Source organism: Copadichromis virginalis, linkage group LG3 (assembly GCF_057382275.1).
Source record: "Copadichromis virginalis isolate Kocher_CV1m ecotype Utaka linkage group LG3, C_Virginalis_male_GT1.1, whole genome shotgun sequence".
In the NCBI taxonomy this organism is placed as follows: Eukaryota; Metazoa; Chordata; class Actinopteri; order Cichliformes; family Cichlidae; genus Copadichromis; species Copadichromis virginalis.
The window spans coordinates 2,112,847-2,140,726 of NC_140620.1; the positions used below are offsets into that span (position 1 = coordinate 2,112,847).

The window sequence follows — 27,880 nt, forward strand, 5'->3', positions numbered from 1 at the left end:
GAAGCTACGCTACAGGACGCACTCAACGACGTCGACTGGGACATGTTCAGAGCATGCGCAGTCGACATCAACGAGTACGGAAGTAGCAGTATGCTTCGTCAATATGCTAGCGGAGGAGATTATCCCCACTGCCAGAGTCACCACATTCCCAAACCAGAAACCGTGGATGGACAGATCGATCCGCACTGCAGTAAACGCCAGGACCGCCTCCTACAACGCGGGTCTCGCCACTGGCGATATGAGCGCCTACAAAGCGGCCTCATACGGCGTGCGGTGCGCGGTGAGAGATGCCAAACGCCTGTACCGGGAACGTGTGGAGTCCCGCTTCCACCAGGGCGACACACGGAGTATGTGGCACGGACTACGCACCATTACGGACTACAAAGCCAGGGACACTGCGCCGATCAACGCCGACTCTGCATTCACCAACGAGCTGAATCGGTTCTACGCCCGTTTCGAGGTTAACCAGGCGACTAATGCTATCTACCGCCTGGCTACCGAGGACAGTGACGTCATCAGCGAGAGACCGGTGACCAGCATCGCGGAGCATGACGTCCGAGCGGCACTGAGGAGAGTGAACACAAGGAAAGCGGCGGGGCCAGATGGCATCACCGGCCGTCTGCTGCGCTGCTGTGCTGACCAGCTAGCAGGTGTGTTCACTTACATCTTCAACGAGTCCCTGGCGAAGTCTGTGGTCCCCACATGCTTCAAAAGATCCACCATCATCCCTGTGCCCAAGAACAGCAAACCCTCATCCCTGAACGATTACCGGCCAGTTGCACTGACCTCGGTAGTAATGAAGGTGTTTGAGAGGCTGCTGAAGAACATCATCTCCTCCTCCATCCCAGACACCATAGATCCGCTGCAGTTCGCCTACAGATCCAACAGATCCACAGAGGATGCCATCGCCCACGTCCTACACACCACACTCAGCCACGTGGACAAGAAACAGGGTAACTATGTGCGAATGCTGTTTGTTGATTACAGTTCAGCGTTTAACACAATAGTGCCCTGCAGACTGTTCACAAAGCTCAGGGATCTGGGACTTAACAGCCGTCTGTGTGCATGGGTGTTGGACTTCCTCACTGGCAGAACTCAGGTGGTGAGGGTGGGCAGGTGCTTCTCCAACAGCATCACCATCAACACAGGAGCACCTCAGGGATGTGTCCTCTCGCCACTGCTCTACTCCCTCTACACTTCAGACTGTGTGGCCACCCATGGCTCCAACACCATTGTGAAGTTTGCTGACGACACAGTGGTGTTGGGTGCCATCTCCAACAACGATGAGGCGGCCTACATGGATGAAGTGAAGAATCTGGCATCGTGGTGCCAGGACAACCACCTCCAGCTGAACATCAGCAAGACCAAGGAGCTGGTGGTGGACTTCAGAAGGGGTCAGCACAGAGACTACAAGCCCATTATCATCAATGGAGCTCCAGTGGAGAGGGTGCAGTCCTTCAAGTATCTTGGTGTCCACATCTCCTCAGACCTGACATGGGCTGCCCACATTCAGGTCCAGACCAAAAAGGCTAGGCAGCGCCTGTATCACCTACGACAACTGAGGAAGTTCAGGGTCTCTCCAAAGATCCTCAGGATTTTCTATACAGGCGCTGTGGAGAGCATCCTCACACAGAACATGACATCGTGGTTTGGGAACAGCTGTGTGAAGGACCAAAAAGCTCTCCAGAGAGTGATCCGTACAGCAGAACGCTGCTGCAGGATTGCTCTCCCCCCGCTTCAGGACACCTACACCAGGAGATGCCGGACTAGAGCAGCGCAGATACTGAAGGACCCGTCCCATCCTGGCAACAAACTGTTCCAACTTCTGCAATCTGGTAGAAGGTTCCGCATCTTCCGGGCAAGGACAGAGAGACTCAAGAGGAGCTTCTATCCCCAAGCCATCCGTGCCCTAAACACACACACCTGCCCTCTCACATCATCTATAATTGACTGAGACAGGACTCTCTTCCAGACACTAAACCAAGGCACAATGTACATTCCAAATTCCTTTAATTTTAAATATGTTTATATTGTCTATCCTGTAAAATAGTCAGATGTCTATTCATATTAATGTACAGAATTCACCTGCTTGCTGCTACTACTGCAGATTCACCCAGTGTATATACTATAGGGCCAGCTCTGTTCTAGGATGCCCTCTGGACCCAGTGGAGGTGGTGAGTGACAGGAGAACGGCGGCTAAGCTGTCATCCCTGATGGACAACATCTCCCACCCCATGCAGCAGACTGTGACAGCACTGAGCAGCTCCTTCAGTGGGAGACTGCGGCACCCACGGTGTGGGACGGAGAGATTTCGCAGGTCTTTCCTCCCCACTGCTGTCAGACTCCATAATAAAGACTTTAACTGATCAAGCACACACATCCATACATATGCAATAATACTAAGTGCAATAATCCTTTCTGTCATCGTTGTATTTTTACTCAGTTGTATATAGTATTTGTATTTGTATTCTATTTTTATCTTATTGTATATTTATTTTATTTTATTCTACTGTATATAGTATTTTATTTTATTCTATTCTGTACAGTTGTGTACTGTATTTATTCTTATTGTATTCTAATTTTTGCCTCATAACTTTTGCACTGTCCACTTCCTGCTGTGACAAAACAAATTTCCCACGTGTGGGACTAATAAAGGTTATCTTATCTTATCTTATCTTATCTTATCTTATCTTATCTTATATATATATATATATATTTATAATGTTCTTCCTCTACACCCCCCCCCCCCCCAAATTTTTGCACATGTCGAGGAGCGTGTCAGGCCACATTTCACTGTGTGTTATACTTGTATAACTATGCATGTGACAAATAAAGAACCTTGAACCTTGAACCTGAAATCTGTATGTAAAACGCAGTGTAAATAACAGGTAATAAGCTGGCTCGTGCTGCTGTCTCAGAGTCCACTGGGGGTGGTAGAGTCAGCCATAACCTTTACTAATGAGTTTCAGTCAGTTTCCCTAACCACTCTGCTTTTTCACTACCTAATCCTAACCGAAGACTCTTTCCAGTCATCTTGCCTGGCTGTGCGGAACTCTTTCATGGATGGACACAGTATGCCCCTGGACCCGCCCCAAGTGAGATCCCAGTGAGGTGGAGCACAATATCCATAGAGGCTGGGGTCTATCACACCAAGTAAGGCCCCAAGTGAAGGCTGTGTAAAGATGCACCAGCACATAACAGCAGGGTGCAAGATGCTAGCAGGCAGGGCATACATGGAACGCCATAACCAAGTGGCCGGGGTAGTGTACAGAAACATCTGTGCTGAATACGGCCTTGAAGTCCCGAGGTCAAAATGGGAGATGCCCCCAAGGGTGGTGGAGAATGACCGAGCTAAGATCCTGTGGGACTTCCAGATACAGACGGACAAAATGGTGGTGGCTAACCAACCGGACATAGTGGTGGTAGACAAACAGAAGAAGACGGCCGTAGTGATCGATGTAGCGGTTCCGAATGACAGCAATATCAGGAAGAAGGAACACGAGAAGCTGGAGAAATACCAAGGGCTCAGAGAAGAGCTCGAGAGGATGTGGAGGGTGAAGGTAACGGTGGTCCCCGTGGTAATCGGAGCACTAGGTGTGGTGACTCCCAAGCTAGGCGAGTGGCTCCAGCAGATCCCGGGAATAACATCGGAGATCTCTGTCCAGAAGAGCGCAGTCCTGGGAACAGCTAAGATACTGCGCAGGACCCTCAAGCTCCCAGACCTCTGGTAGAGGACCCGAGCTTGAAGGATTTACCACAGGGGCGAGTGGGGATTTTTTATAATAAAAACTCACATACATTAGAGTGAAGTAAGAAACATTTTTGTAACCTGTGACAACAAACACAACAACACAAATCTGAAAGAGAAGAACTGTGTGAGAAAATGATTAAATACTGTATATGTAACAGAGAGACACGGAGACATCATGTTAATATGTAAAAACATTTAATGTGGTTCATACAGCAGGGAATTAAAAGGAACGGACTTCAGCGTGAACGACCAGTTCCCCAAAGAGATCTTGGAACGACGCAGGGTCCTCTTCCCAATCCGACGCGGCTTCATCCAGAAGGGCTCCCTCGCTGTCATCGCTGTGGACCGGCTGTACGTGGACGGACAGCTCCACCGCGACCCCAACATCACTCCGTGGCTGTATTAACCTCACACCACATAGGAATCAGCTACACCCTTTCCCTATCCACTCACACTAACTTGCATTAACATCTGTCTAACTTACCAGTATCAAATCGCATCTTAAGTGTGATATGATAGCAGAATTAACACCGTCACTCTCCGTCAGTGGTTTGATTGGAATGTTTCCGGGGGTTTTTGGGGTTTTTTTTCTCTCTTTTCCCCTCTTGTTTTTATGCTGCTCACCCCTGTCCTTGGTTTCTTTCTTTATTTCTTTCACTGCCTCGATCACCTGCTTCCACACTCATCCACAAACAACATCCTTTATTTTGACACATATTTTGGCACGATCACGCACAGTCATGCGCTCAACGGCAGCACATTTACATCAGTCAGACAGCGCACACAGTCATATAGGATACACACACTTAAGCCAAGCGTACTCATATTAGTAAATATGCACACACATTTTTTTCTCTCTCCTTCTCTTTATTTATGAACAAGTGATGTATTCTCTCCACCTGTCTAAGCGACACACAAAGTGTACACCCCTAGTTATACACAGACAACTATGGGTGCACTAAGGTTTGGTACATGGAATGTAAATGGAGCTGGCTCCAGAGAAAAGAGGTTAAAAATATTTAACCAACTCAAAAAACTACAGGCCTTTTACAAGAGACCCACAGACCTCTTAGAGGTTCGAATGATCTTAAAACACCTGAGTTTCCTAATGTGTTCTCAGCTTGTTATAATTCTACACAAAGAGGAGCAGCAATTTTAATCCATAAAAATATTAATTTCACAGTACTCGATACAGTTATAGATCCAGGGGGCAGATTCTTAATCATTAAACTATCTATACGTGATAAAAAGCTATGTATTGCAAGTGTATATGGTCCAAATGCTTTGAAATTGATTTCATGAAAGTATTTAACTTCATTTGGGATAACGGACTTTACTGCAGAATTCCTTTACTGTAGTCAAATTTATAAGAGAAAATTGTTGAGCTGTTAAAATGGGAGACAATCCAACTTTATGACGTTTGTCACGATTTAAATGAGCATGCTGTCTAGTCCTTGGCCACATGTTTCAGCACATTAACCATGAGTGAGCTCATACCATAAATACATGTATCATAATAAATATCTAATAATATCTAATAATATCATAACAGCAGCAGATATTCAGTATATCAGTAGACTTCAGTCCTTCATAGGTTCAGTGCTGTTAACTGTTTTTTTCTGTTATTTTCTGGATTTGTTCATAAGGATGAACACATCTGTATGTGTGTTTAAACATGCCTAAGTTACTAAGCACATTAGTAAGACAGAACAAACAAAAAACCTTTTCCCGTAAAGGCAAATCAAAGAAGACAAATAGAATAACATGGGGTAATACTGCTGGGTCCAGACGGTCAGAGATAATGACTCATTCTCAGCAATGTTACAGTTTAAAAACCAGACCAGAAATCCCTCCACACTCAGCAGTGTGACTGTCACTGCTGTTATTTCAGCAGTTTGATCTGTGTTGTTTACTAAAGTGCAACAAAAGCTGTTTAACATGTTTCATTTTGAATTCTTACAGAAACATTGTGATTTTTGTCTTTTAAGCAAATATAGCAGTCTGTGACATCACTGATGAATCCATCCGTTGTGTTTGAGCCTGTTATCACTACACAAACGTTTGTTTAGTCTTTCCCGAGAAACAAGGTCAAAAACATGGCAGTCAGACATCCCACGCTGGGTAAAGGGCACTGTTGGTGGCTACACTTACTGTAACGCCCAGTGATTTTAGAGAATATCAGTAGTTACACACTACAGTGGGATATCCCAGCACTGACGGTAAGAAAATGCACATTATTAAGTAAAACAGGCACATTCGAAACAGAAATAACTTTTTGTAACAGCCGAATTAAACTCTGAGCTGATTTAGAAACATCACCTCGGAGCACTGTATGTTACTGTAATGTTTTACACTGAACAACAAGCTTTACTGTTGTCTATAGTTTAGTGTTCAGTGCTGAAAGCAGGAATGGGATTTTATAAATGTGTAAGTGATAGACTTTGTGGAGATCAGAGTACATGAGTGCGTTTCAAACACGTGGCTGTTATGTGGGTGGGGACGATCAGCCGATATTTAGCCGAAGCTGACACTGAGAACGATCACAACCAGTCATGGACCGTCTCTGGATCCTGAGCTGCACTCTGTGTGTCCTCCTGAGCTGGATGCATGTGGATCAAGCGGTGGCTGAACCGTGAGTTTGTCTTCAGCGTGTTTTTGTCTGTGTGAGTTGTTCACTGCAGTAACTGCTGTATGTGTGATGCTGTATGCAGCCAGTACCTGGTGGCCATTCCTGCAGTTATTGAAGCTGGAGCTGAGGCCAAATTCTGTGCAACTCTCCGACAGCCCAGTGGGACTCTGGTCATGACTGTCACTTTGATGTCCCGAGAGAAGAACACAACATTATTCACGCATACGTCAAATGAGGCCTTTCAAACCTGTGTTCAGTTTGAGGTTGGCAACCAGCACTTTCACACACAAAGTGTGTGTTAGTTGTTATCGTAAGCATTATAGGCTTTAATGACTATCTAAATATCCCACTGTCTCAGGCTCCTTTGGTACAAAAGGAGGTGCAACATTTTCAGGTGGAGGTACGAGGAGACACATTTTACTCCAAACAAGTCAGAAAAGTGATGATCCGAGCGTCTGATCCCGTCACGTTCATCCAAACAGACAAACCCATCTACCTCCCTGGACAAAAAGGTAACAATGTGCTGTTATGTTATATAAGACATGTAGTTCATTCAAATTCCAACATCATGAGCCAGCTGCTCCACCATCTCCAATTTGTGTAACAAGTTTTGTGGTCCAAAATTTGGACACACATACAGTGATTGATGTGAAATGTTTGCTTCATAGAGCAAAATTTTTTCAAGATATCAATACGGTCGATCGAGATGTTTATTCGAAGTTTGAAATCCGACTCCATCTTTGAACATAACTACCGCATTTTCCAGACTATAATGCGCACTTAAAATCCTTTCTTTTTCTCAAAAATTGATCCGCCTTTTGTAAGGTATGAAGCCGCACAGCTTGATGGATTGTCAGAGCATTACGGCTAGAAGAGTCAGAAGCCTGGGTCCTAAACGCCGTATGTTCAAGTCCTAAAGTCAAACGAACACTGCAGCATCACTGAGAGTTAAAAACTGTCTAAATTCTTTCCTCTTTAATAAAATGATCAGCCTTGCTGCTTTACCAGGTGTAACAATTAAGTTTAACATCCAGGCATCCATGCAAACAGAATTTATTAAATTTAGAAGTTAGAAGTTAGCAGGAAGTTAGCTCACTGGTTTTGCTAGCTTGTAAAACATGCTATGCTATCACTTCCAACATAAATGAAGACAGAAAGCTAAACAGCAGTGATGTTAGTAGGGTTACTGAAGTTGGGCTAGCTGGTATATAATGATGTGCTACGTGATCGCTAGCGACACAGCTATGTTAGCATAACATAAACACAGTGAAGCTGGAGGATGAACGCTAAATTTTTTCCATTCGATAAACGTTCCCGATGGTTTTTGACGAATGCAATCACACGGAAAGATGCTTTAAATGGACCAAACTTCAGTCAGGAGAACAAATGAGATAATCCATCCACAATACCAGGTTAGTCATTATTATAAGATAAGATAACCTTTATTAGTCCCACACGTCAGAAATTTGTTTGGTTACAGCAGAAAGTGGACAGTGCAAAGTTACATAGCATAAATTATAAGGCGTTTAATGCGCCCTATATTCCAGTACGCCTTATGTATAAAAACAGACCCGTTTCAGACAAGTTCATCGTCAGTGCGCCTTATCGTCCGAAAAATATGGTATTTTAAAAAACAACAAAAGGAAAAAAAATCCCACAAGTTTCATATTTGAGCTCACACTAAGGAAGAACTTCACATTGCAAAAGACAGCTCACACGCTCCACAGCCGTCCCCTTAATGTGGATGGGTGGATGTGGGTCAGCATTCCTCCTGTAGTCCACGATGAGCTCCTTGGTCTTCTCGGTGTTAAGCAGCAGGTTGTTTGTGTCGCACCACTCAGCCAGACGATCCACCTCCTCCCTGTAGGCGGAAACTTTCTGCAGCCATTAACAAACACCAGAATAAACACCCCGAGGCTGCTTTTATTGTTGCTGGCGACTTCAACCACACCAACTTAAAGACAGTCCTCCCCAGATTCCACCAACATGTCTCCTGCCACACCAGAGGAGACAAGACTTTAGACCATGTATATTCCAACCTGGCTGGAGCCTACAAAGCCACACCCCTCCCCCACATTGGACAATCGGACCATCTCTCCCTGTTCCTCACACCTAGGTATTCACCACTCATCCAACGTGTGAAACCTGCTGTGAGGACAATTAAAGTGTGGCCAGAGGGGACAGAGGCAGTGCTCCAGGACAGATTTAAAAACACAGACTGGAATATGTTCACCCACACAGACCTGGACCAGTACGCCTCATCTGTACTGGATTACATCTCCGAAACCACAGACAGTGTCACCACCCAGAAACGGATCACCATGTACCCCAACCAGAAGCCTTGGATGAACCGGGATGGTCGTCTCCTCCTGAAGGCCCGCAACACCGCCTTTAGGTCAGGAGATGCACACGCCTACAGCACAGCCAGGGCTAATCTAAAGAAGGGCATCAAAAAAGCCAAACACCATTACAAAAAGAAGGTAGAAGAACACTTCTCCAACTCCAACCCCCGACGCATGTGGCAAGGACTCCAGACCATTACAGACTACAGGACCACCAAACCCTCCCCCGCATCCTCTGATGTCTCCTTCCTCAACGAGCTCAACAACTTTTATGCTCGTTTCGAGCGAGGGAACCCCACAACCACAACCAAAGCAGACATGACGCCAGACCACCAACCTATGACTCTCTCCCCCACCGATGTAGGAGCGGTGCTCAGCAGGATCTGCTTTCTGCAGAAAGCAGAAAGAAAAAAAATCGTGAGGGAAGAATATGGAGGGCCTCGGGTGCCAAAATGTATTAAATACATAATTAAATAATAAATTAAATGTGTCATTAATTAAAATATAAATTAGCAATATCAGTTCAATTTCAATAAATTCTATACATATGTCTCATACATGTCAGTCCATTATCTGAGATCTGTCTAGGCTTGCTGTGCAGGGTAACCAATCAGATCCATGTTTGATAAGTTGCAGTGACTTTGTTTTAAAGTACAAAGAGAGAAACAGAGGTAACCTCTCAATTCTTCTCAAAGTGAATTTCAGAGTCGTTGCGATGGATAATAAAATGCGACCTGCCAATCAGCTGGTGAGTTTTTGAACAGTATTATTAATAATGCTGTTTGCAATTTGGATGCAGTGATTTACACAACAGTTTCTTAACTCCACCTGTCTTTCTTCCTTTTTCTTTCAGTATGATGTCATTGAACTTCAGGTAAGAGGGCGCCTCTAGAAAAGGCTTTTCCTTCTCTTGCAAATGCATCAACACAACACTGAACACATGCAGTCAGACAGACTTGAAGGTTCCCTGCTCACTGCTTGCATACACACTGCTTCTGCAGTATTACTCCAAGTTACTGACAGTGCAAGCTTTAAAAACTGGACAAAGTGGGTTGCATGTATGTAATACACACCGTGCAGGGGTCTGTTCTGTCACTTGATGCCCCACATGTGAAAATAAAATGACAGTGATTAAATCAAATTAATAATTTTGATTTAATTACTCCACAAACACAGCCACAGCTTCCCTGTCATTACAGCTTAGGTTTCTTTATATCACTTAGTTTTTAAACATTTATAAACAAGTGCTTCACATCTAGAAGAGGACAAAGCTGGCTACAGATGAAGACAGGACATCTTTATGTCCCCCTAAATTTATATTGTCCAGTTTTAGCTCTAATGTTGTTGAAAAGGAAAATAAAGAATCTAGTTGGTACTGTACTTACACCTGTGTAGTAGCTGTCACTGTCACTTGATTTAACAGGATCCTCACAGTAACAGGATTGGACAGTGGCTAAATGAAACATCCAATAGCAGAATACTGCAGCTTTCTTACTCCTTGGACGCTGAGGCCCCTGAGGGACCGTACCAGATCATTGTGTCAGTGGGTGAGAGGAAAATATCTCACAACTTCAAAGTGGAGAAATATGGTAAGTCAGTCTTATTTATTCTTAAATTCTTTGTTGTAATGGAGTGCAAATGCTGACATTCATATTTCCCCCAGTTTTACCCAAATTTGATGTGACAGTAAATATATCTGAAGAAGTGAGTATTGGGCAGGAAGACATTGAAGCTAAAGTGTGTGCAAAGTAAGGAAAAGTTCTTTCAGGACAAATTATGTGTTGTAAAATCTGGAGTTTGGAGAGCAAATGACTCATAATGTTTACTTATTTTTCTTAAAACAGGTACACGTATGGACAGCCTGTACCAGGACGTGTTACAGTCAATGTGTGCAGACCTACTAATTTGTATAGAGGTTTTGGTATATTGGTGCACAGTGAGGATGATTTGGCCCTATTGCAGATAAGTGCGCCCTGCCACACAGAGACAAAGCAGGTACAGTTATGGCTTCATTTCTCTTTTTTCCCTGATACTTTGGGTACATTCAGGCCCCTGCATTAGCATTACAGCAAACGGGTTGCCTGCTCTACCCAGCTGAACTGGCGCCGTGTGTTCACTTTACTGTTGGCATTTGTTTTAGATTCAAAGAACAAAATGGGAATAAAGGATGTGTTTTAGCTACAGGCTGCTTAACAATGTGCCCAGTGTTGGGAAGGTTACTTTTAAAATGTATTCAACTACAGATTACATGCCCGAAATGTATTTTGTAACATATTCCGTTACGTTACTCAATGAGAGTAACGTATTCTGAATACTTTGGATTACTTAATATATTATCATGCTTTTTACAACTACATGAATGAACTATTGCTGTGTGATTACTGAAGGTTACTCTCCATATCAACACCAACTAGATGTTTAAATCTTAATATAAATGAGTAACAGTAGGTGGACATTAGGTAAAGCTGCACTTTTTGCAGTGATCTCGTATAGAAAACTATTTCGCGCGTATATAAAACAGGTCCGCGGCTCCGAACCGTAGCAAAGGGACCTCTGGCTGATACATTGGTTCCGTGTCGGCTTGTAGCCGAAAACTAGCTTTGCTTTGTTGTGTGGGTCAACTCTGCTAGCGAGAGACAGAGAGAGGCGTTGAAAGGCTGCTCCAACGGGACTTATTGTTTCAGAGGAAAACACGAACACAGTGTACAGTCGAGTCTAATATATATGAAACAGGAAACACCGCCGTGTAATCCATTTATTTCAACAAAGTAACTGTATTCTGAACTAGGACGCTCCAAACCCACACAGAAAACCATCACTGTGTGGCGCCACGACGGTGACTCTGCACTGCAGCACTGCTTTAAATGCACAGACTGGTCTTCAGGGATGCTGCTGTGTATAAGGGGAAGCTGGATTTAGAGGAGTATAGATTGGCTGTCCTCAGCTACATTAGTAAGTGTGTGGAGGATGTTACCACCACCAAGTCTGTGATGTGGTATCCAAACCAGAAGCCCTGGCTGAATGCAGAAATCCATTCCCTGCTGAAAGTCAGGGATGCCGTCTTCAGGTCTGGTGATGCACAGAAACTCAAGAGGGCTAGGAGAGAACTGACTGCAGGCCTTTGAGAGGAAAACAATATTTAAGTCTGTGGGTCTTTGTGCTGATGCACCTGTAGAACTTCCCTGAGGGAAACAGGCTGAACATGTTGAAACCAGGGTGGGAGCTGTCCTTGGTGATGTTTGCTGCTCTGCTGAAGCAGTGGGAGGAATAAATGTCCATCAGGGATGGGAGAGGGCTGTGCTGCCTTGACTACACTCTAAAGTCTCGCTCTGTCCAGGAGATGTCAGCAGAGACGAGGACACCAAGGAACCAAAAGGTGTGGTCGGACTGGTGGAGGTTGGGGAGGGGTATATCTCTATATGCATGTTTGATGTTTGAGTAAACATGATCTAGAGCAGGGGTCGGCAACCTGTGGCTCCGGGGCCGCGTGCGGCTCTTTAGTCCTTATAGTGCAGCTCCGTGTGGTTTGGGAAAATAAATGAGAAGTATTTAGCGGAAGTGTATTTTATTTATGTTAGTTCTTTTTTAACTTGTAGTTCTAAATTGGAAGATTATTGTGATATTGAAATATAAATATAAAATTATATTCTATTATTTTATAAATAAATGTTTTTATGTATAAAGTTACGTTGAAACCAAGCACACCATTGTTGTTCTTGTGACATTACCAATAAGTTTCATGTGTCACATGGCCCTCTCCCTAATGAAAAAACAAAAGTTGTGTCCAAGATCTTTGCAAGCTCCTTTGACTATCCAAGATGGCCGACTTCTAAATGCCACCGTGGTCACCACCCATCTTGAGGAGTTTGCCCCCTCACATATATTAATGTGCCACAAACAGGACTTTAATATCACCAACCATTCCCATGTTATTACGGTGTATCCATATAAATGGCCCACCCTGTAGAGCGTTCTCCTCTGGTCCCGTTGTTGCACCAGCTTTCATGCACGTAGAATTCATCAAATTCTAAATGAGCTCAAGTTTTTCATGACTCTATAAAATATCATAGTTTGAACATTTAATATATTTTATAGATTCGACTGTGAATGAGATTTGATTCTAATTTTGGTTTATTCTTGTAGCAGTGATTTTCTTTCTTTATTGTTCTTTCCAGGCAGACAAGACTGGCTGTGCAACTTTTTCCTTCAACATGTCAATTTTTACTAAAATGGACCAAAAGGTGCTTCATGATTTTCTGGATATCAGGGCCAAAGTGGAAGAAGAGGGAACAGGCAAGTTGTGTTATTCCTTTAAAATGACACATCGATGTGTATTTAACCAAAAAGGCATTCACAGGATTGTAACATGAAAGTTTTTACATTCAGGTGTTTCACTCCCTCAAGAGAAGAGAGTCAGGATTTCTTACGTCCTTGGAAAAGTGTCTTTCATTAACGTGCCCAAGGTTTGGGAACGGGGATCTAATGTGGAAGGAAAAGTAAGCCTAACATGTTGTTTTCAGCTCAGTTTGTCGTACAAAGCACATTTAAATTGTTTGTATTTTCCACTGATAGAGCATTGTGTTCTTCAACAGGTCAGAGCAGTGTACCACAATAATACACCAGTTTGTGACGCACCGGTCTACCTGTTCACGGGACGAATGTGGCAAACACGCTCACTACAAAATCTGACAACTGACAGCAACGGTGTGGCCTCATTTTCTTTCAGCACTGATAACTTTGACCAGGATATCCAACTCCATGTGAGCTGACACCCGGAAACAATGTGTAATTTAATGCAGCCATGACAGCAGCCTGAAGCCACAGTTGGTTTGTGATAGGCTGCAAATGTCCAAATACCTCCCACAGTAGGAAGCTGCAATCCTGAAACAGTTTATGACTCATCTTCCTCCACCTTTGCCTTGCTTATAAAGTCTCGTTGTCCAATGTTATTTGTAGATCAAGTTTTTAAATTTTTGTTTCCTATCCCCAACTAGGCAAGCCTGACACCAACAGTGGGCTACCCAGGATATAGAACTGCATACTATGACAGGGGATTTCACACATTATTCATGTCCCAGCCGTCTTCTCCCGATATTAAAACAATCAGCTCTCTAGAGGTACAGAAGAAGGATAAAGCAGTGTCCTGTGACGCAGAAGAAGACGTATCAGTAAACTACACTATAGTGGGAGAGTCTCCGGGGTCTGTGGATGTCATTTATCTGGTGAGTTATCTCTGGGTTTACTATAAAGTTGAACATGACCAGACTTTTTGTGTATTTGCTAAAAAAGTACTGTTGTAATGCCCATCATGATTGAAGAAGAAACTTTCAGTCCATCATGAGAATCCAGCAGCTTCGATCTATTTCAGCATAAATACTGATCCAGCCCAAACTATATGCTTTAGCAAAAAGGAAAACTAGGGAGGGCGTCTGTCTCCTGAATCCAAAGTGGAAGCTGGTTCCACAGACTTCAGGTCTGGTCCCTGTGCTTTGTCCCTCATCATTTTCTGTCAGCTTAGTAATTAGCCTCAGTGTTTGGTCCTTTGTTCATGATATCCTTAGTTTTCTCTCTCTGCTAAGTATTTAAATTCTTAGGCCTTCTTAGTTTTAGTCATCTGGGTTCTGCTCTCAGTTAAAGTTGTTTGTATTTTAGCCCTCATTATAGTTATTGTGCTTTTCCTGTGTCCCCTGCACTTTTGACTGATTGACTGATGACCTTTATTGATCCAGAAGGAAATTGGGTTAAAGGCTGCCAGCACTCCAGCGCCATCTTACCCTTCCAGCCATACATACATTGCACAAACATGACATGGGGACGACAGGTCAGAAGAGGTAGAACAGTGGAAATACCCAATGCACGAGGAAAGACGAGGAGAAAAAACACCCACAGAGACTAAGCCCTTAAAGGGAGATCGGTTTGAGAACAGAAAAAACACCTCAGCACACGAATCTTCAAATCTCACAACAAAAAAGACATCAGAGGCATCATTAAGAAGAAAAGTCTTGATCCTAATGTTCTTTCTAACTTCAGGCCAGTTTCTAAACTCTCTTTTATGTCCGCAATTTTGGCAAAAGTTGTTCTCAAGCAACGTCCGACCTTTTTAGATGTTTGTGGCATTTGTGAAGCATTCCAGTCTGGTTTTAAATCTTGTCCTGAGACTGCACTTTTACGAGTTTTTAATGATCTTCTTATAACTGTAGACTCAGGTTGTTCTGTTGTTTTAGTCCTTTTAGATCTGACTGCTGCCTTTGACACAGTTGATCACAACATTCTCTTATGGAGACTCAAGCACGTTGTTGGTCTTAAAGGCTCAGTTTTATCATGGTTTAAATCATACCTGTCAGAGAACTCATGTTCTGTTGCTATTGGGCAATGCCCCTCTTCCTCTGCCCCTGTGTGTTGTGGTGTGCCACAGGGCTCTGTTTGGGGTCCAGCTCTGTTCTCCTCATACACGCTGCCTTTTTTATTTTTATTCCTATATTTAGGAAATACAACATTCCCTTTCATTGTTATGCTGATGACATCCAAATTTGCTTCCCTTGAATCTGGATGTCTCTTAACCTTTTAATTCAAACACATTGAATTAAGGTGTCAAAACCTTTCACTGGTAGTGATGTCCACAGATATCAGTGCTAGTTCATTCTTGTTTTTAAATGATTTCTGTCTTCCAGGTGTTGTCCAGAGGAGCAGTCACCATGCAAGGACAAACACGGGTTCAAGTGCAAGATAGATCGGGTAAAATTTCCATATTTCCACAAATGCCACAGCCAAGCATTGACGTTGGTCTGTTTTGTTGATCTGTGGATGCATGTTTGGACCTGTGTTTCAGTGAATGAGGGCCAGGTGTCCTTTAAAGTCAGAGTGTCTCCTGAGATGGCTCCAGAGTTCCAGGTTGTGGCTTATGCCGTCCTGCCAAGTGAGGATGTAATTGCCCACAGTGCTGACTTCTCTACTGACAAATGCTTCAGCAACAAGGTGAGTGTAATTCTAGAGGTGTGCTGTGTGTTTGGTGTCTGCAGTCATGCCATGTCGTTCAAATCAAAGTCATCTCCAGGTGGCTGAATCACCTGAGGATTTCTAGCATCAGTAAATGGACTGGTTGTTGCACAGCTGTTTCTACTCTACCTGAGGACTCAAATTGCTTCTTTATATGACCTCATGACCCGCTCACTCCCATTTATACAAGCACTTTTTCAATGATGATGCAAGTCCTACCTATCTAACACTGACACAGTGTTCATACAGTGTCCAACGTGGGCTACAGCCATCACATGGGACTCATGATTTGTCACTCACCACAGTGAAGCAGCTCATTTAGCCAGCAGTGCGTGGGGAGTTATCACAGTCACTAAACTTCTACGGGTGTTTTGTGTGTGTCAGGTGTCAGTGGAGTTTTCACCGTCTTCAGCCGTCCCAGGTGAAGAGACCAACATGCAGGTGACGGCCCTGCCACGTTCTCTGTGTGGTGTGAGCGCCATCGACAAGAGCGTTCTCATCAAGGAGCCTGGGAAGACTCTGGATGCAGATAAGGTAACTGCTGATATTAACACCAGTGAGGTGGACACATCCCTTATTTCCAGAGCCCGTAGTGTCAAGAGTTACCAGCAGCTCACGTCTGGGCAGTCGTACATTGAACTGTTTTAAACAGTCAAATGCTGAGTTTGTCTTAAAGCAAACTGGTATAAAAAATACAAGGTTACATATGCATGTGTCTGTGATGACAGTCAGGTAAATGCATCACCTGCCAGTCAGTGTCTACTTTATTGAGAAGACTTTAACTTTAAACTGCTCAAAACTGCTCAAATACACGAGTATTTGTTAATGTTATACATACAGAAAAACCTGGAAAAAGTGAGACTTGGTGAGTTAAAGGAGCTACAGAGACAGCTTCAAATGGAGAACACTTACCATATAAGTCACTAAGAACGAACAGTTTATAGAGAAATTGTACAACTTCTGTAAGATCCCTCAACTACAACACCTCATAGGCTTACTGCTGACTTCATCATTTTTATTTATTTATTTTTTAAGAACCCTTCTTAGATAATCTAGCAGTTCATTTGAACCTAATCAGTTCTAATATTTACACCAGTACTTCATTTAAGAGTTTACAATTATGTGGACCAAATGTGACCATGATCATGATAGATCAGTCAAAACTTCATAGGACTAAAAATGTTTGGAGGTTTTGCTGAACTGCACTTTTCTTTTCAGATATTTGACTTGCTCCCACTCAAGAAATCCTCAGGTATCCCGTATGAAGTTCATGATGCTACAGACTGCCTTAATGTGAGACCAAAAAGATATGTTTTGCCGTACCCCAGTCAAGAGCAAAATGACGCCTATGCAGTTTTCCAGGTAAAATACAAGTATACCTGTGAGTCCGTCAAACTTAATCTAAATACAATAGTTTTTGTTGTTGCACCAGTTTTTGCTGATCTTTGTGTGCTGCTGAAATATGTAGAAAGTCGGACTGAAGATGGCGACAAACTTGCTTTTTCGATTGCCTTCATGCGTCAAGTTAAAAGGAAAAGTCTACCATGATGGCCATGTTGTCTACCATGATGGCTGTCGTCGTGTCAACTATGGTGAATCATTTGCTTGTTTGAATTGTGTTTGTGATAGAAATTTTCTTTGTATTCACCAAAAAGAAAACCGGTAATTATTTTCCTTTTTTTCTTACAGTACTAGGTACGGGTCCAGCTCCAGGTATTGGATATTCTCCTGGTCCTGCTCTGGGATCTGCTGGGCAGCTTCCTCCTGAAGCTGCACCAATAGAGACAGCTCGCTCTTTCTTCCCTGAGACGTGGATCTGGGATCTGGTGGAAGTTGGGTAAGTATCTGTTGTGAAGAGATCTGGTGCATATTCCATTTTAAAAAGTTTATACGATCACATTTAGAAACCCATGTGAACTTTCTGCTGTGTCTTTGCACACATGAAAAAGATGAAAATAGAATAATTGTGAGTTTTTTCTTGAGCATGTTTTGATGCTTCAGGCTGATGTTTTGTCATATTTAAAGTTTTGTGGGATACATTATTTCACTGTCATCAGCACCGTGGAGCTCTTTTACTTTGTCAATGCAACATATACAAGTCATTCACACTGCAGGATGTAACTACACTGTTATACAAGTAATTTACAGACATAAAAACATGTTTGATTATGTTACAGAATATGTTTGTGTGTATCTGCTGCTTCAGAGACGATGGAAAAAGGGGCGTGTCCCTGACTGTCCCAGACACCATCACCACCTGGGAGACGGAGGCTTTCTGTTTGTCCTCTCAGGGTTTTGGTTTGGCTCCTCGTAAAGAAATGAAAGTCTTCCAACCTTTCTTCCTTGAACTCACCATGCCCTACTCCATCATCCGGGGGGAGCACTTTGAACTGAGGGCGACTGTCTTTAACTACCTGACCAGCTGCATCATGGTAATGAATGATTAAAGTGTTTAGATACATGTCTGTTCATAGCCAAGGAAAGCCATACTGAAAACATGACTTTCTAAGCAAAATTTATATCATAGTTATTAAAATACAATAGAAAATATCTTTTCTTTGGCAATATAACCATGCAGGATGCAGGCCGTTCTTGAAGGGCCCCTGCTCACCAACACCTGCAAGCTCACCTGTAGGTGTGTTCACATTTGAACTCAGGTTTAAATGTAGCCATGTCTCTGTTCCTTGTACAGGTTACTGTCACTCCTGGGCCGTCCTCAGATTACACCCTCACGCCTCTCTCTGGTGATCTGTACACATCCTGTTTGTGTGCCAACGAGCGCAAGACCCTCAGGTGGACCATGATCCCAACAGCCTTAGGTGAGGATCAGGCTTTGGTCCTCCACACGTGGGGGTTGTAGGGAGTGGGGCAGAACGTCTATACCTCCAGCCTGAGGGCAGCAGCTGCCTCCATCCTCATGCTTTACCTAATGCAGCTGTCTTAGCCAATTACAAGTCATTTTGAAACCTTCCTTTCAATTCATTATGCATGCTTCCCTTGCACAGTATCATTAGAACAGACTGTTTGCAGTTGCATTGCCATGCAAATGATTTCTTCTTAATCTTAAATGGATCTTATGATTTGCAGTACTTTGGCCTCCAGCAGGACTCAGCAGCAACCCTGACATCATTTTGGACTGTTTTTTTTTTCAGCTCATGTTTTTCATGCCTGATGCAGTAAAATTTCCAATTGTAATTGATCTTACCTTCGATTTAGAACCAACATTAAATCTAGATTTAGATCTAGTGTGATCACAGTTAACCGCCTCCTTTTGTCCCAACACATTTCCTTCTAGTTTCTACAAAATCTGTAAAATAACCTCGGTAACCTTTATTTTAATGGAGAGACAAAGAAGGTGACCTGTGCTGCTGCTTTTAGGGGCTGTGAATGTGACTGTGTCTGCTGAGGCCGTAGCGTCCCATGTGTCATGCGATAATGAGGTTGTGAGCGTACCAGACAGAGGTCGCATCGACGTGGTCACCAAATCTCTCATAGTGAAGGTCAGTGTCATAAATACGAGACGAGAAAAACATTTTTACTCATAAAATTTAAATTGTTACTCATTTTAAAGATACTTTTCCTCAGGCTGAGGGAAGTGAGACGACAAAGACGTACAACTGGCTTCTTTGTCCAAAAGGTCAGTGTGATGTCCATCAGTTACAAAGTTTAAATAAAGAAATGACCTAAATGCTCAAAGTTAGCAGTGGAGTGCACTGTGTACATAAAATGTGCCAAATTTTCATCTTTTACTTTCACAAAATGTAACGATATGTGCTGAAGATCAGGCCACCTGGTGACTTTGGACAGTAACTCTGTTGTAGTCGTGACTTCCTGATTGGACGTTTGTTGTGTCTGTACACAGGAAGCCCGCTGACGGAGGAAGCAGAGATACAGCTGCCTGAGAATGTGATAGAAGGATCTGCCCGCACTTCTGTATCAGTCCTGGGTAAACCTCATCATTTCATCTCAATTTTGATTCAGCCAAATAAAAATATGGCAGGTTAAAGCTTTGTTAAAAAGGCAAATTACTAAAACAACAGAAAATAAAAGAGACGTCATGTTCAAGTAAAAGTAAAAACCGTATTCAGCTTTTAAAAGATGATTTCATTTATAGATAGACCCACGTCTTCCTGGCCTTGTGTGAAAAAGAAATGGACCCCAAAAAGGCTGTTTGTGCCATTCTGTGCAGGAAGAACTGCAGTCTAGCTTTAGTCATAAGTGTGTTTGAAACGCTGAGTTTTGGCCCAGTCACACCAGAGAGTTTTCCAGCGCAATCGTTCTGGTCATGCAGAATCATGTCAGTAGGATTTAAGTCCAGATTTTGACTCGGCCACTTTCTGGTGTCCTGGATCATTTTCCATCTTAACCCTCTGGGGTCGACGTATGCGCCGACACGTCAAAATCACATGACCAATTTAAGACAACACAGCTACAAGATAGTGAGGGGATTTCTTTCTCTTGTTGGAGAAACGGCTCTTTCGGCTCGGCGCATTAAAAAGAGCCAGGACTTTCAGCTCCCAACCGGCTCTTCAGGTTGTTTTGTTGGTCGAAAGTAACGGACTTCAGACTATATACCAGTTCTTGAATTGTGTCGATGGACCACGTAAAACCAGAGTTATGATAAAAAATACACATAAAGTTTTTTTCTGAACAAAACAGCGGCGTATACAGCAGGAAGAACGGTAAAAACGACGTTTTCTACAGACAGCGCTAGCAAACACTCTCCGCTTGCGCGTGAAAAAATAAAAATAAAAAACACCCCTTCCCTATTGGTGTTAGAGTTTACCATGTCAGCCAATCAAAAAATGATATGGCAACATGTGACGCTTGGTTATTTAGGGAGAACGGCATTTTTAGTAGTGACGGAAAGCGAGCAAAAGAGAGAGAGAGCGAGTTTTCATATGTCACACATTAGTGACGTTTAGCGTGTTTGGAGGCTGTAGTTAGTGTGTTGTGTAGTTATTGTGTTGTATTGTGTGTCAGTTATACTGCTGAATGTCACATTTGCTCCAAAAACGCCGTCAAAGGCAGAGTCCAGTGTAAACGCTGTTCCCACATGGAAAACTGGACTGATGCTCCTCCTGCTGTCAGACCTGGTTTAGGCCTGTGCTGTTCTCCTCTGTCTTATACTGAACACAAATCATTTGTGTGCCTTCTTATTTGATGCAGTACACCTGATTGTTCTGTAAATAGATTTAAATGGTTATGTAAAAAACGCCTGAGGCCTGGGCTGCATTTTTAGGTAAATAGTACCATATAACTTTGTTGTTTGCAAAACTTGTGCATAATTTTTAGAAATGTACAATTTCTATTTGCATTTCAAGTTATGAAAATAATTTGTTAAACATGTTTGTGGGTTTTACAGTAAAAAATATAACTTTTTTCTACTCGGATTTTGAATTTATTGTCTGAATTTAAATCAGTTGTGCTAATATAGTATAGTATAGTATGGTATAGTGAAAAAATAACTGAAATTTCAGATATTTGAAGTTGTGCTGAAAGTAACGATACCAAACAAGGCAAGATAAACAGTTTTTAAAGGTGAGATATAGAGGTAAAATCAAAAGTAGTCAAAAACGGCCAATTATACCCTGACCCCAGAAGGTTAAATGCCCAAGTTTTAGATTTAAGGCACAAACTGATAGCTGGACATTCTCCTGGTAGAGAGTTCTTCCCTCCAGGTCATGGCGAGCTACTGAAACAGCAGAGGCATGATTTAACACTGGGCACCAGCTGCCTTAACCAGACTCCTCCGTCACTAACCACCTGAACCCAATGCCCCACCCCTCCCCTGCAGCTGAGCCGCAGACAAAGCTACGCCACACAGCCCCAGAGCATCACACAGTTGGTATGATGTTCTTTCTATGAAATGATGCGTCACTTTTAAGCCAAATGCAACAAAACTCAAAACGTTTTCTCTTCAGTCCATAAAATATTCTCCCAAATATCTTGTGGAGCATGGAGATGTTTTTTAGCTAATGTGAGATAAGCTTTTGTGTTCTTCTTGGTCAGCAGTGGTTTTGTCCATGAATGCTGTTTTTGCCCCGTCTCCTTTGTATTGTTGAATCGTAAACTCTGACCTTTACAGAGGAAGGCAAGGCCTTCAGTTCTGGGTGTTGTTGGGATTCGCTTGACTTTTTCGGTGAGTCGTCAATGTGCGATGGGGTAATTTCGGCCACATCTTTTCTAGTTTTCTCAGTTGGTGGATAATGGGTTCCAACATGGTGCACTGGCGCTCCAAAGCTGTAGAAATTGTTTTTTAACCCTGTCCAAACTGATAGATCTCAAGACTTCTCGCCTATTTTTGAATTTCTTTTGGTCATGGCAACGACGTGTTTCTTCTGGACGTCTTTTAGCCTGCTTCCCTTTTATCAAACAGATTGTACTTGAGTGATTTCTTGATCCAGCAGGTCTGGCCTTAATCAGGCCTGGGTCTGGTTGGTGAAATGAAACTCAGTCTTCCCAGAAATATTTGGTTAATCACAGTCAATCTACGATTTTCAGTTTGGATGTTTTTTCGCTCACTAAATGAAATCATCATTTAAAATTGCACATTGAAGTATTCAGGTTATCTCTGCCCAATAATACAAAGTTGTTTTACACTAGTTTTGTTAGTTTTAGTGAATCAGTGTTTTTGATCAGGTGACATCCTCGGCCGGGCTCTGAAGAACCTGGATGGATTGCTGCAGATGCCGTATGGATGTGGGGAGCAGAACATGGCTCTCCTGGCCCCCAACATCTACATCCTCCACTACCTGAAAGGCACACAGCAGCTCACCGCAGCCATCATGGAAAAAGCTACTAACTTCCTCACCAGTGGCAAGTTTTTATTGTTTCCTCTAAGAAGGAAATCATTTGAATCACTTCAACACACGGTTCAAGAAACAAGCCGACAGGAGGCAGAACATTAGCCACAGCTTTTGGTCAAATGCGTCATTTTCCTCATCTGTCAGCAAGAGTCATTGAATTTCCCAAATCTTGATGTACACATGCAGATCCATAAACAAATGGAGTCCAATCATCACCATAGCAACAATGTCTCGATCATGGTGTCCCTGTTGTTACAGGATACCAAAGACAGCTCAACTACAAAAGTGCTGACGGTGCTTACACCACATTTGGAACAGGACCAGGAAACACTTGGTGAGAACATCACTGATCAAACATGTCACAAACCAGAGAGGTTACACTGGTTTTTAAATGTCCCACCAAACAGAAGACGTTTCTTCAAGTTTTACTACCCATTAATAACATAAACATGTCTACCTCTAATACTTAAAATAATTATCCATTTAATCCTTTGACTAAGCCAACATTAACAATACCTTTTGGTTAATACTGTGTAATTTAGTAGGTAGGAAGGAGCATTAGAGCCACATAAAAATGTTATTGATCATTATTAGAATAAAGTCGAATTTTAAAGCTTAAAGTTATTTTACTTTAAGAAAAAGTCTAAATACTATTTCAATAATAAAGTCTTAATACTGTTTTGTGAAAAAAGTCAAATTCAAATCTAAGAAAACAGTTGAAATGATTACAGTTGTTGCTTCAAACGATTGCTATACCCTGTATAAAATGCCTTGAGTAGATGTAGTGAAATAAATCAGTGGTCTTGTGATACAGCATAGATCCTCTTTATTCCACGAGCGTGGAACCATCGGTATCCTTGCATCTGTACATTAGCAGCCATTTCCTTTTATACAAATCTAACCACATGCAGCTTTCTGCACCACTTTCTGCTTTTCAGTGTACTTATACTTACTGCCACACTGTTTTTATTGCTACAAGTGACATGGGCGACCGTGGCTCAGGGGGTTGGGAATCGCATCTGTAAACGGAAGGTCGCCGGTTCAATCCCTGGGCTCTCTGTCCTGGTCGTTGTGTCCCTGGGCAAGACACTTAACCCTACTGGTGTTGGCCAGAGGGGCCGATGGCGCGATATGGCAGCCTGGCTTCTGTCAGTCTGCCCCAGGGCAGCTGTGGCTACAACTGTAGCTGCTTCCACCAGTGTGTGAGAGTGAATGAATAGTGGTATATTAAAGCGCTTTGGGTGCCTTGAAAAGCGCTATATAAATCCAATCCATTATTATCAGTTCCTTCCTTGTTACTAAAACTGAGTCTGAAGTACGATTTCACTAATTCAGAGGGTAAAGCAACCGTGGCAGTTTGTCCTGAAATAACTGTGATATCCACATTTCTGCTTTTGTCTCAAAATACATTTTCAAATTTAATCTTGAAATTTCAACTTTATTTTCATAATGATCAGTATTTCTTTCTCTTAATGTGACCTCACAGCCAAACATTTCCATCGTTGTAAGACGTGTAAGTGTTGTTTTCTTTCTGTCAGGCTGACTGCGTTTGTGGTAAGAAGTTTTGCCAAAGCTCAGTCTTTCATCTTTATTGATCCCAGAAAGATCGAAGAGTCTAAGACCTGGCTGCAACATAAACAACAAGAAAATGGCTGTTTTGAAAAGTCTGGGAAACTCTTCAACAACGGAATGAAGGTAACCTGCAGTTCTTCGCTGTTAGACTGTGGAAACAGCCTCCAGTGTGGATTTAACAAATTTTATTAATAATGTCATGCATACATGCAAAACACTGTACTACATACTGTAATAGCTCACATCAGTATATTCTATTATTTTATTTAAGAAATTATTTCCATACATCTTGTTCCATTCACACCAGCACTGCTTTCTTTGTAGCATTCACACATATTTATACAAAATACAAAGTATGCACTAGAGACCAACTTGGGATTAGTATCTTGCCCACAAATATTTGGCATGCAGGCTGGAGCAGCGGGGAATCAAACCACCAACCTTCTGATTACTAGATGACTACACAAACTGTTTATAAGGTTGGAAACCCGAGGTGAAGAAACATCCATCTCACTGGAAATACAATGTCCAGATGAACAAAATCAACTTCCTGTTCATCTCTTTAGCTGGATGTTTGAACATGCATGAAGACATTGATGATACTAAAACCACATGCAGCTGAAAATCATTTTCATGACTTCATATCCCTGAATGTTGGTGCACTGATGATAAAGTGTCTATGATGTCTTCTGTTGACAGGGTGGTGTATCTGATGAAGTGACTCTCAGTGCGTACGTTACTGCTGCCTTCTTGGAAATGAATACATCCCAACATGTGAGTAGAGTCAAAGAATATCAAGGTATTCAACTGTAGAGTACACCCAGCACAGACACACGCACACACAGGCAGGTATAGCCAACTTCCACGTTTATTGATATATTTGTATTTTGACAGCTGACTCAGTCGCACCGTCTGACAGCTCGAGCCCAGCTGATCTCCCTTGGCCGCTCCTCCTCGTCTCACTATAAACACAGCGGAGGAGACCATCATTAGTCCATAAACAATATCAGCTGTTCTTACCAGCCTCGCGGCGCCGCCCCGTTGAGCCTTCCGCTCCACTCCTCCCCTGCAGCTGCGCCCGGGGCCACGCCTCCGCCACACACCCCCACCGCCCGTTCGAGGCCGGGGAGCCGTCCGGCCGAGCCAACTCCCCCCCCCCGCGAGCGAGAGAGGAAATCGGCCACTGCCATCTGCGCCCCCGGCCTATGGATCACCTTGAACTTAAAGGGCTGCAACGCCAGATACCACCGGGTGATCCGGGCGTTGGCATCCTTCATGCGGTGGAGCCACTGCAGCGGGGCGTGGTCCGAACAGAGGGTGAATGAGCGTCCCAGGAGGTAATAGCGCAGGGAGCCGACCGCCCACCGGATGGCCAGGCACTCCTTCTCCACAGTGCTGTACCGGCGCTCGCGCTCCGCCAGCTTCCGGCTGATGAACAGGACAGGGCGGTCGGCCCCCCTCACCTGCTGGGACAAAACGGCTCCCAGCCCTCTGTCCGAGGCGTCAGTCTGCAGAACAAAAGGGAGGGAAAAGTTAGGAGTGTGAAGCAGCGGCTCCCCACAGAGAGCCTTTTTCACCTGCACAAACGCCGCCTGACACGGCCCCGTCCACTGGACCAGATCCGGGGCACCCTTTCGAGTGAGATCGGTCAGGGGGCTGGTTAGCTGCGCAAACCCCGGCACAAAGCGACGATAGTAACCCGCCAACCCCAAGAACCGTCTCACCTCCTTTTTCGTCCTGGGGCGCGGGCAGGATGCGATAGCCGCCGTCTTCTCCACCTGTGGACGCACCTGCCCGCCCCCCAGGTGGTACCCCAGATACTGCACCTCCCTCCGTCCAACCGCGCACTTCTTCGGATTGGCCGTGAGCCCCGCCCCCCTCAGGGACTCCAGGACCGCGGCCACCCGCAGCACATGCTCCGCCCAGGTGTCGCTGTGGATGATCACGTCATCCAGGTAGGCGGCAGCATACGCTGCGTGCGGACGCAGTACCCGGTCCATGAGACGCTGGAAAGTGGCCGGGGCCCCGAACAGGCCAAACGGAAGTGTCACGAACTGGTACAAACCGTACGGAGTGGAGAAGGCCGTTTTCTCCCTGGCCTCGGCAGACAAGGGAATCTGCCAATAGCCCTTGGTTAAGTCCAGTGTCGTGAAAAAGCGGGCCGTGCCTAACCGGTCCAGGAGCTCGTCGACCCGAGGCATGGGGTAGGCATCAAAGCGTGACACTTCGTTCACCCTGCGATAGTCGACACAGAACCGTATAGACCCATCCTTCTTCGCCACCAGAACGATGGGGCTACACCAGGCGCTGTGCGACTCTTCTATTACTCCCATCCTCAGCATTTCCGCCAATTCCCTCTGCACGATTTTTCGCTTGTGTTCCGGGAGCCTGTAGGGCCGTGAACGCACCGTCACGCCAGGCTGCGTCACGAAATGGTGCTCGATGAGGGACGTCCGGCCGGGCAGGGGGGAGAACACGTCCGCAAAACGCTGTTGCAACGTGACAACATCCGCTCTCTGGGCCTGTGTGAGATGGTCATCACAAGGGAGGGAGGCGGGAATGATAGAATTTGGCACCTCCGGCCCCAACTCATCTCTCTCCTTCACCAAGCTCACCAGAGAAGCGGTTTCAACCTCTCGCCACAGTTTGAGGAGATTGAGGTGATAAATCTGCGTGGCTCCTCCCCTGTCCGACCGAGCGACCTCATAGTCCATGTCCCCGACTTGCCGTGTGACCACAAAGGGTCCTTGCCACTTGGCGAGCAACTTCGAGCTGGAAGTAGGGAGTAACACAAGCACTTTATCTCCCGGTGAGAATTGCCTGAGCCTAGCCCCTCTGTCGTACAGGCGTTGCTGACGCTGCTGAGCCTGGAGCAAATTCTCCCGTGACAACCTCCCCAAAGTGTGGAGTTTTGCTCTCAGGTCCAACACGTACTGAATCTCATTTTTGGCGGGGCTCGGACCGTCCTCCCAGCTTTCTTTAATCAGGTCGAGCACCCCACGTGGCCTCCTGCCGAACAGCAGTTCAAAGGGAGAAAATCCCGTGGAGGCCTGGGGCACCTCCCGCACTGCGAATAACAGAGGGTCTAGCCAGTGATCCCAATTGCGTTCATCCTCGTTAATGAACTTCCGAATCATGGACTTTAAAGTCTTATTCAGCCGCTCCACCAGCCCGTCAGTCTGAGGGTGGTAGACGCTGGTCCGAATAGATTTAATGCCCAGTAATTCGTACAGTTCCCGCAGTGTACGAGACATAAACGACGTGCCCTGGTCAGTCAGTATCTCTTTCGGGATTCCGACTCGGGAGATGACCTGAAACAGTGCCTGCGCCACACTCTTTGCAGAGATGGTGCGCAGCGGAACTGCTTCCGGGTACCGCGTTGCGTAATCCACCAGGACTAACACAAAGCGGTAGCCGCGTGCACTCCGGTGAAACGGCCCGATGAGGTCCATGCCGATGCGCTCAAACGGGACCTCAATGAGGGGGAGAGGGCGCAGCGGCGCCTTCGGTATGGCCGGCTGGTTAACAAGTTGGCAGTCCGGGCAGGACGCGCACCAGCGGCGCACATCCGCTCGGATGCCAGGCCAATAAAATCGGGCCGTTATTCGCTCCAGAGTTTTCTCGTAGCCCATATGCCCTGCCATGGGGTTATAGTGGGCCGCCTGGAAAAGCGTTTCCCGGCGGCCCTGCGGCACCAACAACTGGGTGTGTGTTTCCTCGGTCTGAGTGTCACGACTCACTCGATATAACCGGTCGTTTAATAAGACGAAACGCGGGTAGG

The 27,880-nt window shown here is 44.4% G+C and overlaps 1 protein-coding gene across 2 annotated transcripts in view; it reads left to right on the plus strand.

Moving 5' to 3' along the window:
* The first annotated feature begins 5,911 nt into the window (after positions 1–5,911).
* Positions 5,912–27,880, plus strand: part of LOC146712271 (alpha-2-macroglobulin-like) — a 29,993-nt gene continuing 8,024 nt past the window's right edge. Inside the window, exons 1-28 of one of the 2 annotated variants that reach the window (XM_085451989.1) lie at positions 5,912–5,970; positions 6,259–6,383; positions 6,463–6,643; positions 6,739–6,892; positions 9,418–9,470; positions 9,576–9,596; positions 10,146–10,311; positions 10,386–10,470; positions 10,567–10,717; positions 12,898–13,015; positions 13,109–13,218; positions 13,315–13,482; positions 13,717–13,944; positions 15,394–15,457; positions 15,552–15,697; positions 16,103–16,252; positions 16,937–17,080; positions 17,187–17,310; positions 17,408–17,555; positions 17,925–18,150; positions 18,411–18,537; positions 19,097–19,218; positions 19,304–19,355; positions 19,581–19,664; positions 22,361–22,537; positions 22,786–22,861; positions 24,066–24,222; positions 24,799–24,873. In XM_085451989.1, coding sequence (XP_085308115.1) covers positions 6,304–6,383; positions 6,463–6,643; positions 6,739–6,892; positions 9,418–9,470; positions 9,576–9,596; positions 10,146–10,311; positions 10,386–10,470; positions 10,567–10,717; positions 12,898–13,015; positions 13,109–13,218; positions 13,315–13,482; positions 13,717–13,944; positions 15,394–15,457; positions 15,552–15,697; positions 16,103–16,252; positions 16,937–17,080; positions 17,187–17,310; positions 17,408–17,555; positions 17,925–18,150; positions 18,411–18,537; positions 19,097–19,218; positions 19,304–19,355; positions 19,581–19,664; positions 22,361–22,537; positions 22,786–22,861; positions 24,066–24,222; positions 24,799–24,873 — 3,387 coding nt within the window. In that variant the 5' untranslated portion in view covers positions 5,912–5,970; positions 6,259–6,303. Of the gene's footprint in view, positions 5,971–6,216; positions 6,384–6,462; positions 6,644–6,738; positions 6,893–9,417; positions 9,471–9,575; positions 9,597–10,145; positions 10,312–10,385; positions 10,471–10,566; positions 10,718–12,897; positions 13,016–13,108; positions 13,219–13,314; positions 13,483–13,716; positions 13,945–15,393; positions 15,458–15,551; positions 15,698–16,102; positions 16,253–16,936; positions 17,081–17,186; positions 17,311–17,407; positions 17,556–17,924; positions 18,151–18,410; positions 18,538–19,096; positions 19,219–19,303; positions 19,356–19,580; positions 19,665–22,360; positions 22,538–22,785; positions 22,862–24,065; positions 24,223–24,798; positions 24,874–27,880 lie in introns of those variants that run through there. The other variant, XM_085451990.1, reaches the window with a different exon arrangement.